The 16,785-nt window shown below is 37.8% G+C and overlaps 1 protein-coding gene across 1 annotated transcript in view; it reads right to left on the bottom strand.

The window, feature by feature from the left end:
* Positions 1-203: 203 nt before the first annotated feature.
* The window catches only part of ZNHIT6 (zinc finger HIT-type containing 6), a 29,643-nt gene continuing 13,061 nt past the window's right edge, over positions 204-16,785 (bottom strand). Inside the window, exons 9-10 of the mRNA XM_054285496.1 lie at positions 4,565-4,689; positions 204-361 (exon numbers count right to left, since the gene is read on the bottom strand). Of these exons, the coding sequence (XP_054141471.1) occupies positions 276-361; positions 4,565-4,689 (211 nt within the window). The 3' untranslated portion in view covers positions 204-275. The remainder of the gene's footprint in view (positions 362-4,564; positions 4,690-16,785) is intronic.

Here is a 16,785-nt window from a genome sequence, read left to right as displayed (position 1 = left end):
CTCAAACTTTTGGCACTGAACTGGTTAGGGAAAAAGTAAAAACAATGGTGCAATTAAAGACTGCAATTCAGTTAGAATATTACTTTTTTCTGGAACCACAATTCCACATCTTTTGATTTACATCCCTAAATCCAAAAACAGTCAAGCACTTTGAGAGTGCTTCCTTTAGTAAAGGAAGTTAAACCAAACCTCTAGGAACTTAGTTGTATCAAAAGAATTTAATTAAATAATTAAAAAAATAAAAGCTCATTCCATCCTGTTCTCTCAAAGAACTGTCATGAACTGTCCTGAATCTCCCCTTCTTCCACAGATGAAAGGGATGAGTTTTCATTGTCTGAGTTCTCTGCAGGCTCACTGCCATCTGAGGATATAGAACACAAAAAACAAACAAGCAATTAGTTTCAGCAATGTTGTTTGCTCATCAAACAGAAGCAGTTTCGTATCTTCTTCTCCTTTTAACCACTCTTTTCTTTAGGACAGCTATTTCATAAGACATAACCAGTTTCATGACACAGGATAAAGTCCTGGATAGCACCTCATTGTTGAAGGAGAAAGCAAGAAAATGCTAAGAATTCCTTTTATCTTTTAAATCTTGGTCTTTCAGTCAACTAGCAAAGTAGAATATTTATCCCCCACAAAATTCTAGATCTACTGAGAATTTTAAATTATTCTTTTGGCTTGTTTTAAATGTTGTTTTCTGGCATGTCACAGATATATATCACAACTGTAATGAATTATAAATAATTTACACTTTTCCTAGCATTTCAGTTAAGATGAGGAAATGGAAAATTTAAATTTCACATGTTCTAGCATCCTAAAGATAGTGACAAGCTATGTACACATCCATAAGCTAAGGCTGGTGAAGTTCAAGGTACACAATAACTTGTGCTTTAAGGCACAGCTATTGTGCCCAGCTGAGATCATAAAGTGAAATTCTCATCTCCAAAACTGGTCTTCAGCCTCACACCCCACAGATCCTTCTTTAACAAGCCCTGACCCTGGTCACCTTGTGCTGATGTCATCAAATGCCACTTGGCTGGTGACACTCAAGCAGCACAAAAATAAACTACAGCAAAGCAGGCCCATGAATCACACTCTGCTCCCATTGTTATTTTCAGTATTTGATCTATGAATTTAAAGATGCATTTGAGCATTTAGTATCAGAAGTTTCATTAAGAGAATGTTACCAAAATGGAGCTGATGAAGTATAGCTACTGTCTGGTGAAGATAAGTTCTACAGCTGGCAAACATGGATAATAGACAGGACACAGTGTGCACCTGTACAGTTTCCAAGGAATTTGTTCAAGAAAATAGAAGCATTTCACCCAGAAACATCAGAGGTCACATTTTGTCTATATTAAATCTAGTGTATAATCAATTAACATTTATATGCCAGATATGTACTGAGTAATGCACAAAGTAAGGGCTGTGAAAGCTTCCATAATCCCCTGCTATCTTCAGCCATGACTGACCCTGAAAATCAGAGTATGCTGAAATCAGAGCACCTGTAGGTTTTACTGTTCATCAAGTCAAGCAGCAAAACATCACATAAAAGAATGTGGCAATCCTCTGACTCACAGCAACGCTCAACAGATAGATCTTACTTCTGTTACAGTAATATTTAACAGGAATTATAGATTGTCTTCACTAAAAAAGAGCATACTTGTGTGGTGCTGATAGCAACCCATGTCACCATAAAACTGTCTGCAGTTTACTTATAATGTAAAATTTAAACTCTGAGTTTAAGTTTTTCAGTGGCAGTTTCCTTCCTTAATCTTTATTTTCCTTATGTAGTTGAAAGTTTCAGCCAAAATACTTCAGCCATTTCTGAAAAGAATAATAGGAGGAATAGGCTTTATACTCATGAAATCCTAGCAGTATCTCTCTGAAGGTGTCCACCTCTAGCTATCCCCCACCAGTCCTTGGGGGCTACTACTTGAATCTCAGGGAGAATGGTGATGTTTCCCCAGCATGTGCCTGTTGCTGTGGCCATGAAAACTTGATTTGGTTGTTTCCTGGGGAAGGAGGTAGATCTGAGATTGCTCAGGAAGGAAGCAGTATTTTAGCAATTACATTCCCCCAAGACTCTGCTTCTTGCTCTAGCCTGGGTCCCCTGCAAGCAGGGTCAGCAGGGTTATGGCTGCCTGAGCCCCACGCTCAGCAGACACCCTGCCTCATGTCCACCCCTGGCAGCTGTTTGCCTGGAATGCAAAGGGAGGTCAGCACCAGGCTCCCAGCAGGACAAGTGTCACAAGTGTCCCTCTGGGCATGCCAGCAGGCAGAGGAAAGGCAGCACTGGGGGCAGCAGGATCAGCAGGCTGGATGGCTTGGGAGGAGAGGGCCACTGATACAGAGAGCCATACATGGCAAGGAAACTGGACTGCAGCAAACTCTGAAGATGCTGTAGCATAAAGGTCACTTCTTGGGAGATGGGAAGGGGCTAAAATACTTCTCTGATTACATCAGGCTTCTCCCTGGACAGCCTGGAGGTTAATGTAAGATTTGCACTTTCAGCAAATATCTGTGAATGCAACTGCTAAAGCAAACTGAAAACTGTTTTTCTCCTCCTATGTTCTGTAAAGATGACATACAAAAGAAAAGCACAATGGTTTTGACCCACTAACTAAAACGGTACTCTGTCTTCAGGCAGAGTAACAGCAACAAAAAGTCCTCCAACTTTTATATTCATGTTGTGAACATGCTTTTCCTCAATGAATCTGAAATTACTGTCACATGCTTGTACTCTGAACAGAAAAAATACCAAGAACACAGGTTCCCAACCTAACTCAAGGCCAAAGTTGATTATTAATATCTTAACTAAGAATATGACAGTAAGTTATGATAAAAGTTGTGAAAATCGTAGTATTTTTGCCATTAGCTGTAACTTTTGCTATGTCATACCCAAGACAACTTAACAGGGAGCTATTAAATTTATTTTTATGGAATCTATAGAAACAGTTAAAACAACAACAAAAATCAATGGTTCTCAAAACCTGAAATGGCTGTTGGTGCTCTCAGAACCCCTGCAGGGATGACCACACATGGAATGATTCCTGCAGCAGAGGAAGGTTACTGTCCCCAAGACACACACTTGCACTGCCCTGTGGCAGAGCTGTTGGCACCTCCCAGCTATTACTGGCTCTCTCTTCCCCTGTTCTGCCTTTTACAGAGTCAGGTAGGTGCTGCAGCAGCATGGCCTCAAATTGTTCAATCAACACTTCTTGAATCTGTACCCTTAAAAGGACAACCTCCCTATTAGCTCAGGAGACAATGACAACCCCATACAGATTAAGTACATGAGTCAATCAATTGTAATTCCCTCCTGACCTCTACATCACAGAGGTACAGCTGAGTACTGAAAAGCAAGGCTCCTAGACAAAGAAACAATGGATGAACTCAAAAGCAGCCAGCAGCTTCATGTACTGCAGGGTCTGTATGTGCACTCCCAGGGTGTGGATCCCAGTTACCAGACCTGACCCCAACCTCATCCCCTGGAGTGCTCCCTCACTCTCAGCAGCCCCTGCAGTGCATAACTCAAGGAATTGCTGCATGCCACATATTTGGGTGCAGATTGCTCTCACTTAGGGGATCACTCAGTGTAATCTAGCCAGAACAGCCAAGCTCCATGGAGGTCCACATCACTGGTACAATATTCTCAGTCCCATATTTCATCAGTCACATTACATACATATAGAGCCATGGCTGAGCTGCTGTAGGGAAATAGTAACTGCAAATATATATCAAAGCTTTTCTATAAAAATCTGTAAGAATTAGAGACTGGCCCACCACAGAAAGTTATGGGATATGATAACTAAGGTGACTAGGTGGGGGACTAGGAGATGAGAACTGATTCCCTCTTTCAACAGCTGAAATATCTTTGAGCAATCTTGTAGCTTTAGAAACAGATGCTGGGACATGAAGCCTTTATACTGCGGAGAAAAATGGAAATTAACTTAAAAACTAAAAGCAAATTCCTGCTAGATCTGGATTCTCTTCCAAATAAACTCCAAGGTCAAAGTTCTCCCTCAAGAAAGTAATCTTTAAAAGATAACCCTGTGCTTTTAACCCACTCAAAAAAGTGACTTTGCCATTATGATTTCTAATAACTATCTCACAACTCAGAATTATTTGTCCAATGTTAGAAGCTATGCTAGAAAATAATGGAGAATGATTCCTTTGCATGATTATTAGGTTTATTTAAAATGAATCTTCTCCAGACAGCCTGACTCTTCAAGAATAATCAACTCTGTCAAACTTTGCTACATAAAAAAAGTTAGCACAAGTCTCAATAATTGTTTCACCTTAGTGGCTAAAAATACATAAAAAACCCAGTAAAGCATGAGTAAACAAAGTTAGAAAAACCACATCCAATACAGCTCATGAATGGATGCCATCAGCCAGCAATTTTAAGACAAGAGCATTCATAAGAGATTTTTCTATAGCCTTCTTTAAGCTTCAGAAGTAAATATAAGACATATTGCTCATTCCTGGCAATATCCTTAACTACTGTTTATATAACTAAAATATCCAAGTATAACATAACAGGAAAGAAATATGTGCTCACCTTGGCCAAGGACCACCATGTCATTCTTCAGTGTTTTCAAGACCACAAATAACGTTGGATACTCAATTATTACTTTGCCTTTCAGATTATCTAGAAGGCTTCTGCTGGCATCCAGTTCATTGTACCTTAAAAATAACAGGAAGTTACTTTGGATTTTAATACTAGCAAGGACATAAGGTACATTTGCTGTGGGGGGGGAAAAAAAGAGTAAAAGGCTTTATGGCATTTCACACAATTTTCAGGTGATACCATGTCCAGAAGAACTACTTTATAATTCAAATTACATATTCAACTACATATTTTTTTTAAACCTTCTTATATCTAAGCATAAAGAACAAAAGGAGAATGAAAGTCAAATTTCTCCAAGGGTTGAAATGTTTTATTATGCCTTAATGAATATATTTAGCATGATAAAAGAAATCAGATAAGGACATAGGGCTATCAAAATTGATACATTTATCAAAACCTGATTCTAAATAAAAAATAACATTTAATATTTTACTTATAGGTTTTAACACTAGAGGTTTAATTTACTTGATTAGTAGTGTACCTTATTTATCATGTTTGCTTACCAGTGAAGCCCTAGGAAGATGAAATAAAACTACAAAACCACACGTACACTGGAGCTCTTAGAGCTCTGTTTTTGTAGGAGATATCCATGTTCCGATACAGGAGCATTACAGCAATAACTTCTAAAAGATGGTACAACATCTGCTATGCCAGAGCAAACCTCTGCTCACAGCAGCACCAGTGAGAAGCTCCCTGCAGAAACGCCCACATGTGTGTGCTCCAGAGGCACAGCACTGGATGTGCAGTCCCTGCCCAGGAAAGGGCTCCTCCTCAGCCCAGGCAGTGAGAGCAGGTGCAGAACAAATGATACCACAGTAATGGAGAGCAAACTGAGCATCCTCTCCACAATTATTCTCTCAAACTATAATGCTCTCCCCCAGCTCTTGAGCTACAAACCTGGATGTGGGATTTTGTGGAAAGGAAGGGAAGTATTTCAAAGGCTTCTGCAAGATGGACTTTGTTGCCTTCACTTACCAAAACTGAGGCATCCAAAGGATGCTCTGATATTATTATGCTGCAATCTGAGTTATGCAACTTTCTGTATGCAGCACTATTAAATTATCAGTAAGCCAATGTATCATCTAAGGGCAGATGAAGTTCAAAACCAAAATATACTGTAGGCGGTACATGGGGTATTTCCCATAGCTGCTCTACCTCCTCTGATCATTAACATATTATAAAGTTGTGTTTTCTTTTGCCAAAACCAAAGGGATGGGTGAAGAAAATTATATGCTTCATGATTTACAATAGTGTGTGATTAAAAGCAGTACACTGGGAGTCAGCACACAAGAATACTGGAGGTAAACCAGGAATTGAGTTCCTGGGATTTAAGGGAAACTTAGTTTGAGCAAAAATTCTCTCATTTTCAACTTCAAATCATCATGAAAATATTTGGTTTCATGTTTCTCTCAAGCCAAAGTAATTATGATCTCTTCTTACTGAAACCCTTGAAAAGGGATAACAGTGCATTACATGTCTCATTGAATGAATGCATTCATAAGTTGTGGATTAACACACATGAACAGAAACATATTTACTGCTTTATTTACAGTACTCTAAATGCAAAGTATGGCAATACCTTTCCTTTGGCAAGGACCTCAACACATTCCTTTCTGGTTAAGCAAACATTTACCACCAAGAGGCTAAAGTAATTCACATGCCACAATACACTTTCCATTATCTCATATTTTAGACAAAACATCTTTAGCGTCCAGCTTGGCATAAGATAAAACATTTGTACTTAAAACTATTTTATGATAGTAAATTACTGAAGTGTTAGATCACTGAGTCAGAGCTTTATCTTTTTTTGTTAAAGTAAATTTTATTGGTTGACAGTGACAGTTAAAACATCTAAATTTTTAGTCCATAATGTGAGCCATAAATTTCAGGAAGAATGTAACAAAGGAGCTTAATGCTTCTCTTATTTAAACTTCCCTGTTACTGTATATTATTCAAAAGACCTAACTCTACTACATTTTCTACTTCATACACAAGTGCAAGTTGAGGTTTTCTGCTAATCCACCTGTCAGGCTCTTCCTTGACTGTGCATGCTTAAAAGATCTCAAAATAAAACTATTATTCGTCACATCAATTCCAAAGTCTACTAAAGAACAGCTCTTGAGCAAGATTGATTTTTCAGGTTATCTCAGAATGACCAGGTCATGATAAAAACCTTCCCAATTTCATCCCAGAGCTAGAACAAAGTCATACATAGAGGGTCAGAGGGTGTACAATAGAAATTTTGCCCCTTCTATGGGCAAAAGAAGACTGCCCTGTAGGGTTTAACCAGAAGCCTACACACACACATGCACACACTTCTAATTTTTACTTATGAAAAGGCTAGACCTGTTTAGAGAAAAATGAAATGAAATAGCTTTTTTTACAAGTTTTGTAATTTCCTGTAGTGATTATTCACCAGGATGAGCTGAGGATGTAGAGCAACACTGGCAGAGTAGGCCCTTCCATGTATGTGCAGTAAATTGGTCTCACCACAAGCAGGAGATAGAAGAAGGAGAACATCACAATCAGATATTACCAAATATCCTTTTATCACCACTTTTAGCCACTAGTTTTGTTTTATTGGGATTGCATAGCCTGTGTGAGAAGAACCCATAAGCAGCTGTAGCCTTCTTCAAATCCAGCCCTCACTGTGCACCTCAACTGACAACCCAGTGAAATGAAGAACAACCAGTGTCAGTCCATCCTTTCATTTGGACTCTTCCTTACCCCAGGACCACCTGCATGAACCAACTTAACTGAGACTGTCATCCTAAATGAGCTCCTTCAGCCCCTCATGCCAGGATGGATTTGAGATAAGCCTGGCTCCAAACTTACTGACCACACCAACACCACCATTGCCCTAACACCCATCCTCACCTCTTTCTTTTAACCATCCCCTCTGCTTTCTCTTTACTCCCACTGTCCCATTCATGCAAGTTCTCTGCACTATGGCTTCCTAATCCCTGTATTCAGCAGGATTTCTCTTTGCATGTTCCCTCTCCATCTTCCTTCATTCCTGGTATTTACTTTCCACATATTTTCTTTTTCCCTTCCTTATGTTCCATAAGGCTCCCTGAACAACACCCACTATCTAATAATACACTTTGCTGATTATTTTCTTGCCCCAAGCAAAGCTTTATGCCCATGTTGCAAAGCAATAATTAGGCCTGGACTTTTTCTTTATAAGAAATGACTCCATTTATAAGGACCACAAAGAGATGATCTTAGACAACCGCTTTTGATTTTAGCTGGAATGAAATAACAATAACTGCTTTTTGAAGAACCGAAATTAAGTAGAATTTGCCTGCTAGCAGGCAGTTTAAAAGCCTACAAAAATTGTGACAACTGAGAAAATTTAGCAAGATTCATCAATCCCACATCAGTTCCCATACAAACTGTTATATCTGCTCTATGAAGATTTGCTGCCTTTCACAAAATACTGAAATTAATATGTCTCTGCAGTTCTGATAGCATCTGTGAGTTTCTGCAAAGGCTGGCTTCACTATCTATAGTTATTCCACCACCTTCCAGGAATTCAACAATTCAGTCTCCTAATCTGTCTCCCACAGGCAGGAATGCCACATTAGGTCACTGCATCACAACAAGTTCCCCTCAAATGGAGCCTGTGGCTATAATGGCAGTGGCGTAACTTGTCTCCATGAATTCAGACAGCAGGAAATTCCCTGCTGATCAGGTTTTCCTGAATGTCATCTGCAGGAATTTTTTATTCTTTAATAATAATAACAAAAAAAATCTGCAATCTGGAATTAAAGATAAATTGTAGCCATGTCATTTCTTTAGTTTGGTCTTCTATAGACTGAAAAGAGAACAAACAAGTTTTAGCTATCTAAATAATTGTAAATATTAGCAAAATGTGGATTTGTGTAACGACATTTATGATTTCCCTGTGAGTGATCAACTAAACTGCTTGCACATATTTTACACAAAGATGACTTTTCTTCCTAGAACTGAGTGGAAACATCGAGGTATTTACTTGGCATAACTCAGATACAATAAATCACACTATCTATTTTGGGCCTAGTCCTAAAAATCCACAACCAATCCACAACTAATGAAGAAAAAACGACTTTTTTTCACCAGACTAAAGAGGGTAGCATTTCCTGCGTATCTGCATATGCCTAGAAGGGGGCAAAGACTGGCAAAGAGCATTTAAAGTCTCTCCCAAGCACTCATTCTGAAGTGCTGCAGTATTGCAAAGATAATAACTAACAGATGGACTTTCATTCCTAAGTGGTGAATAACCTCTTCGTGTGGTTATGATTTGGTGAACATCGAAGTAGGGAAATGTTCTCTTGAATTAGGTATGAAAGGAAAACTGTATGGCAGAAAGCAAACACAATGTATTGAAATAATGCACAGTATTTATATTTAACTTTGTCACTAGAATTCTGACATTCTAAAAAACCTAAACCAGGGAATTTGATTAGTCCAGATACATGACAAAATTAGAAAACTCAATGTGCAAAACAGCAGAGATCTTAGAAACAAACAAACACAAAAACCCCTCAAGACTTGCCATGATACTTCCTTTATAACTAACTCTTACCAACAGCAAAACAATATGAAGGAATACTCTACCTGAACACTCTTTTAAGGAAAGAGAATGGGAACCTAGCCCAAGTTGATATTTTAATATGAAAAAAAATACACTACAGTTTACAGAAGTATTTAAAATCTGTCAGCTTCTCCTTTCACTCTTGGTTTCACATTTCTTTTCCTGGTCTAGGACCTCCATAATTTGCCTCAAAAGAAGTTCATTAACCTCTCCTCCATACTACTGATACCTGAATAACTTAGTCAATACCAGTATAGACCAGATGCCTGGCCAAACCCTTCAAATCCCTATCCCAAGCAACACTTCCATCAAAAATGTGCTTTTTCTGGGGAGAAAAAAAAGAAAATTAGGACAAGGAATGTTCTCTTATCAACCATTTGGACTACAACTCCTGCTAGAAACCAACCAAAAAATACAGGAAGAAAAGTTGCCAGCATAACAGGAAAGCATTTTGGACATCATCACCATTTCCTAACTACACCTATGTTCACAGAGCCAATAAAGGCACAGCCAATTACTGAGACAACTATGGAGCTGTTCCTTTTCCTTGTCATATTTCACCCATAGGTCATCCTCAAACAATGGGGATGTTTTATTACAATTACTAAGACAAGCTGTAACAATCCAAGGTCTCCTTTCTTTCATGGGCAAAGAAATCTAAGAACTGTTGAAAAGTCAAGTGTAAAATGGGGAAAAGAAAAACTGAACTCACAACCTCCCTCTTAGGACAAACGTATTTCAGGCAGTTTAAACATCCTACAAGAAAAAAAAAGTAATATCCAGGTGAAGATAGCAGGAACAACTGTCACCTAAATTATATGACACAATAGTAGATGTCCAGAAAAACTCATTGGTGTTTTTCTAGAAAATATACAAAGCAGTTAATGGAGAGAGGAGTAAAGTAAGAGTACAAGTATGTCACCATAGATGCACAAAGGCTGTCCTTGTTTAAGCCTCTTGAGAATGAGGCAATTGCACAAAGGAAAAAAAGCACATTAAAAGTTGTTTAATGACAGTAATGGAAAAATATATCAATTGAAGGCAAAACCCATTAAACAGATAAGGCAACTCCTTCAACAATTTAGTGGACTGAGCTTTAAGAGTGATGTGGTAAAAGGATTCAGGATCACAATAATGATCTAAAGATTAACTGAAGTACAGAACATTCTGCATCTTTTAGTTACAAAACAAAGTACAATAAAACAAAAGGAAAATGTGAAACCAGCAAATGTCAGTTTCTTGCATTTGGCAGAATTTGGTGCTAAGAATACAGAAATAAAGTGATACTGAATTTCAAGAATGCAAATTCTTTCCTCATCTCATAAGACATAATGAAAAAAAAGAACAAAAATCCAGCAGCAAGTAAAGATGTTATAATTCAAGTGCATCACAGCAATAGCTCTTTACATACATGGGAATTTACCTACTTTGTGAAGCCAGGCAGCTTCACAAACTCCTCAAAAGCTCAAGGTTCACAACTCTATAAATACTATGGAGCTGACATATGAAGAAAATGCAAACCACAATCATGTAAGGCCACTATATGACTTAGATAAAGAAACAAAACAGCCTGAGTTAACACTAGCCAAAAGACTTATTGTGAATATGAGATTTCACAAGAGAAAAGTTCTGATTAGTAAGACAGTGAGCTGGCTATTGCAGATGAATGCAAAAACTGCAAAGGCATCAGTGGCATATTTAGTATGAGTAAAAGCTATGCATGGTTCCCCAAAAATGCAGAGAAGTAAAAATATGAATCTTCCATCACTAATACAATATTGGCATGGTCACAGGGAAAAAGCCAGTGTGGTAAATCTACTTTACTGACAGCATGCTGATACACAGCCCCATGAAACCTAACCATAAATAATTTTAGAGGTGCATGGGTTATCAAGAAGTATCAAGAGATGAAATGATAAACACTTAATACATCAAGTTCAGAAAACGAATACATCAAATCTCATTTGACAAATTAGTGCAAGCAGGCAGTACACTGCTAAAATAAATACAAAACTGATGAGAAATCAGTCACTGTAAATTGGAAATACTTTTCTCATTATGCTTGAGTTAAGCTCATGAACCTCCATTTCAGGAAGAATTGATCCTTCTCTAATTTTGAATCCCCAAATAGCAAGTATTAACTTCCAAATTTACCTCATATGGAGAGAGTCTAAATGCCTTTAATACTCTCTATTGAATGGTGGAAACATATTCAAAAATTTTCCCTGACTTATTTTCATGGGAATCACAGTGTCACAAACATTCCATTAAGGTAACAGGTTACCAATGCTTTACAATGAAAAGGAAAAGCTATGAAGTAAAAAAAAAAACCAAATTACTCTCTTGGGAAACAAGCAGGAAGGTCAATTCCTACTTGGCAATGTTGAAACAATCAGCCCTAGCTCACTTCCGTCAAAAGAGAGTTAAAAAAAAGCGGGATTCCCCTTTGGCAGGATCAGGAGGAAATAACAGGTTTTCTCCTTCCTGACAAGAACATGAAGAAGTTGTTCTCTGTTTTTAAAAAAAAACCTGATGGCTATGCTGCCATGTTTTCAGTGCTGCAGATTCCAAGCTCAGGCTATCACTTTAACTATCCAGCACAGAGTTTGTATCTTTGCTTCTAGAAGCCTCTTCAGCCTTTCCATGCTCCTGGTCTCTGAAATTTAGGAACTGTGCTACCTTTAAGTCAGTATCTCATTGGTTTTTTCTGCCAAGAAACAGGAGCAAATCTGCTTGTTCCTTCAGAAGAATATTTTAACAGCAACTCACAGAGTTGAATTAAGCCACTCAACAGATCTCATAACTCTTATTCTATACTGGAATAGGACAAGGTTTCAAGATCACTTTGGTTCTACAGCTCATTTTCACCAGCTTCTTCCCTCAGCCAAGGGGCTACTGATTATTCAACAGGGTTTTCCCAACTATAGTAATTTCTTGAATTTCATAGCCTGTTTTCCTGCCTTCTAGCCTGCCTTATATGTGCATGCTACACAGCAGATGAACTCGCATGAGGACTCTTCCCATACTATACATGTTACATAGGTACACACATATAGGGGAGTTCCCCTCTGTTCTCCAGTAGAAATGGCAGGCTGGAGCAAACTGCAAGATTTGTTCTTGAAACAGCTGCACATTCTAAGAGAGGACAGAAAATTTGCCCGTGCATGTGCTGAATAGGCTGCTCCTATGCTTTAAACCCAGACACAATGAGAAGAAGACAATACTGTGTACAGTTTTTCTGGTTTAGAATTTGGGGTCTGCCAACCTGCTTTGCAAGCATGAAGTGTCTGGGGTCTTCAGATGTGCCTGTGGTTCTTACAGAACACCACTACATGGCTGGACAGGTCAAACAACAGCTGAAGCCCACCTTAATGCCCTTACTGTTCTCCATCTCCACCTCTTTACTTACATATTCCTCCTCTGCAAGTTGTCTGGATTTAACTTGCTGTACTATAGACAGCAGAATTTTGTAGCGGAGGTTATGATCTCAAACACATCTTTGTGCAATAAATGTCTCAGTCAGCAACTCTCTAGCTGGGACACTCTAGAAACCCTAATGCAATACCATTAATTATAAAACAGTTCATCCAAAAGAATTCAGCATGGATTACAAAACACTGGATTGTTACTTTAAAAAAAACCAGGCGTCTACTGGTTCATAAAGGAATCCCTTTCAAGAAAAAATGATTGCACAAGATAGTAAGATGGACAAACTCTGGGTGTTTTTGAAATCATCCCAAAAATCTTTTGAAAGGTCAAGTAATTGTAGTCAGACATCACTAACATTTAACTATGCCTGCTATGAATTCTGACCATACACACTTACTATACTCAGCAATGAGCAGTTTTTTGCTTTCCATCTCTGTTGTGTAACAGGATTTCACTGAAAAATGTAAGTAGCTAGGAAGGAAAGTGACTATTTTTTACAGTAAAAGCTGTGTAACCTGGCATCTGCTGCTCTGCACTGCTTTTGTCAGCAGAGAGACTGATGTTCAGATAAAGAAGGAGCATGTGAAAAATGACACTGAAATGGCTGCAGTAACAAACTAGAAAGTCTGAAATGACCTGCAGGAAAACATAAGGAAGTATTCAGTAAGAAAAGCAAGAAGTTTTTTAATTCAAAAAACTCCACAAACCAAAATCCAATACTCTGGGGGAAAAACAGCAGCAAATTTAAATACACAGGAGTGCTGTGTTTAAGAAACAGACTACAGACCAAATTCTATTTCCCCCTGAACAGCACGAAGTCACCGGTGCCTGACTACAGTTGTGCAGAATGTGAAGAATGACTATTGTAAGCTGGCTCCCTGCTTTTGTAAAGCTGGCAGAGCTGCTTTTGTGCCAGCTGCTGCAAGCTACAGAGAAGTAATGAATTCTACTGTCAATCTTCTGGCATAGGTTAAAGCCAGCTTGGGGTCTGTTCCAACTCATGCCAAGGCCAGCAGTTCAGCCAAGGATTTGTATCCTTAATTCCTGTCTCATGTATATTGTCTACTACACAAATGTGAAAAGAAATTGCTTCCTAAGTAAGACTAGAGAATAATAAATAAAGCACACCACTTTTCAACATTTGCAGAAAATGCAAAGAAGAAATAATGCCTGAAATGTGCTAATTCTAGCACACTTGTTCTGCAAGATGAAGTTTCTTTTTAAAAGAAACTGAGTTATGTGTGAAAAAGCAGAAAGCAAAGACTGTAAGTTCTCTTGGTTTTACATGAAGTTACTCACAAATGATAATGCAGAAGGAAGTGTCCAAGAAAAACATAAACAGCTCAACACTCAAAGCTACTGTCAACATATTTTAATAACAGGGTTTAAAAAACAATCCTACAGTAACTGACACAAGTATCTAATAGACATTTTTAAAGATAAGGAAATAAATAATCTAAATGCTACATTAAAAAATGTGGTTCCATTACATTTCTACTGCTTTTTGAATTCCAGGATGATTTTTCAAAAGTATGTTGGCTTTATTTGCCCATACTAAGACAAAAAGCTTCACCTTCCTGAATCTATTACTGCGACTACTGTAACCTACTGATGAGATCTAACCCATAGTTATTAAAAACAATAGACTACAAAAGAAAATTCTCTTTGAGCACAGAGCTAAGTCATCCAAGGAAATAACTTTCATTTCTGCCAGCTGATCTTGAGACAGGGAAGTGATCCAAAATTACTAACATCATCCAGCCTTCTGGAAAGCAACTGAATTAAATCAGTTAAAGCAAAAGAAGTGTTCACCACCATAAAACAATGGCATTTAGTAGAGGAGAACCTCTCAAACTTGTTTAGCAGATTTTCTTCCCTGTGGTCCACAAGAATTAAGTGCCAAACATGCCATTATTCTCATGTGCCCCAGCCAGTGACACCACAGACAGTTAAGAAGCTCCTTGATGCTGGAACTGGCACAAAAATCCTTTTTGTATTTTTTGCTTTCTGAGTAATTGAAGCTTGAGCTACACCAGTATTACTGATACAGAAAACAATTCTACAACTGATTCTGTATCCATTCCTGTATGATGTGGCAGTTTTACAACATGAAAGTGACAGGATATAGCCTGGTACAGTTCTGTACTCCAGCTCCTTCATGGATTTGCTCTACTGAAAGCAGTGGCCTTTGCAAAGCTCTTAAAGCCAACCAGACCATATTTTCCAGGCACCTAAATATTCTGCCAGTGCATACTCTGACCTTCAAATCACCAAAAAGTTTTCTGCAACAACTTATCCTGAAGCAATGCTCACATGCTACTCTGAATAGGCTAAAAAAGAATATTACCACATATAAGACCTAACACTGATGTTTAAGAAAGCATTATTTTTCAATTCTATTAAATCCTATATATGTGTTGAAAGCGTCAATTATCTAAACAAGATTCGTGCAAGATGCTACTGAACCCAATAAAAGATATTCAATTTTTTGGTTTAACCTCATTTAGATTTATTTAATTGTCTCTGAAAGTATCTACTGCAAATTAAGTTTAAGTTGCAGTTATTTTTCTTATAGAAATAGGATCATCTTACATGATAAGGCTGAGTAAATTAATTTCTCATAAAGTATCTGCAGATACAAAACAACTTAACTTACTAATGAAAAAGACCAATAATCTTTTTGATTTTGGAAGGGCTACTTGCTGTTTTGGTTTAGTTTTTTTTGTTACACAAAACCTGATAAGGATATTCTCAGGAAAATGCAAAGGTGTATTTCCCAAACCACACTGTGTAATTTGGCTGTTGCACCTTTCCTTTCCTTACTGGAAAAAGAAATACTCTTACCATATGAAGTCACTTTGAAGGCATCCAAATAAAGGTCTGAAGACAGCCAGGACACTAATTTATCCAGAAGAAAGAAAATACTACTTTATGAAAGAATGTAGACTATAAAAATAATCCAAGAGGGAGAAGTTAAACCTTCCTTGGAATAGTTACAGCCAAGGAGAGAATGGACACCAACACTAACTAAATATTGCATAACAGGTGATCGAAGCAAGCAGTACCCAAATGGAAAAGTATTCTGACCCATTCAAAGGCAGATTTTTTCCAAACTTCATTTAAAAACAAAAGGTTTTAAACGAAGAAGAGAGTTATGTAATGCTTGTTTTTTGAAACTCTCCTTTGCAAGTTTCCTCATGAACTAAGTGTAGCAAATGAGAAGATAAAGCAAGTGTAACTAAAAGTTACAGAGCATGAAATGACAGTTAAAGCTGAGAAGACAAGAAGAGAAATCATGCTTTAGGTTACCCCAATTAACTGTGGAGTGCTACCAATTCATACCGAAAGCAATTCTTACAAGCTGTTTTTAGAGAAGACAGAAATAAGAACTTATCATAAAGTTCTGTAAGAACTGTCACCACTGACAGTAAAAGACATAACAAGGACCGAGTTTGTCAGCCATCCATGATATTTACACACCAGTGGCTTTCTGAAGTTCCACAGAACTCCTGTGAGAAAGCAGAAATCAGTACTTCATGGCTAATTTATATATCTGGAGAAGGAAAAAAATAAAACCTCAAAAATTTAAAGCATTCTACAGAGGACCTTCAAACTAAAAGGATGATTTGCTGTGGAACACAGAAAACAGCCAAAATTAAACCACTAACTCCTATTTCATAAACAAGTGCAGGAAATACTAAAATCCTTCTGTAACATACTTATCTTAAAACTAGAAGACTAACATTTTATAATCCTGTTTAGATACACTCTGAAACACCACTGCTCTGCCTCAATAATACAAAATTCTAACTATGAAAAGGATTTTTTTCCAGAAGGTTCTGCTAAGCCTAAAACCAACATTGAACTTAACAACATATGTTATGTTTTCAACTTTTCTATCTTCTATCAGCTTGTGGAGAAGAAATTTTTCTGGTGGGCACAGGAGTTGTAGATAACAAACATTCATGACTTACATGTATCAGTAGCCTACACCAATCCCACTCCTTCAGTCTGCCCTCAAAATGATGGCAGAGCATTTTACCACACAGGAATATACAGCCTAAAACCACGCAGAATGAGGAGGCACAGGCTGAGAAATTACACTGAGCTGACAGGGGCACTCAGGGCTACACAAACCAGCAGTTAA

The sequence above is a fragment of the Melozone crissalis genome, unplaced genomic scaffold (genome assembly GCF_028551555.1).
Source record: "Melozone crissalis strain CALT ecotype California unplaced genomic scaffold, PUWL_Pcris_2 ptg000045l_1, whole genome shotgun sequence".
In the NCBI taxonomy this organism is placed as follows: Eukaryota; Metazoa; Chordata; class Aves; order Passeriformes; family Passerellidae; genus Melozone; species Melozone crissalis.
Note: the sequence above shows the minus strand (reverse complement) of the source record. Positions and strands in the feature narration are given on the sequence as shown.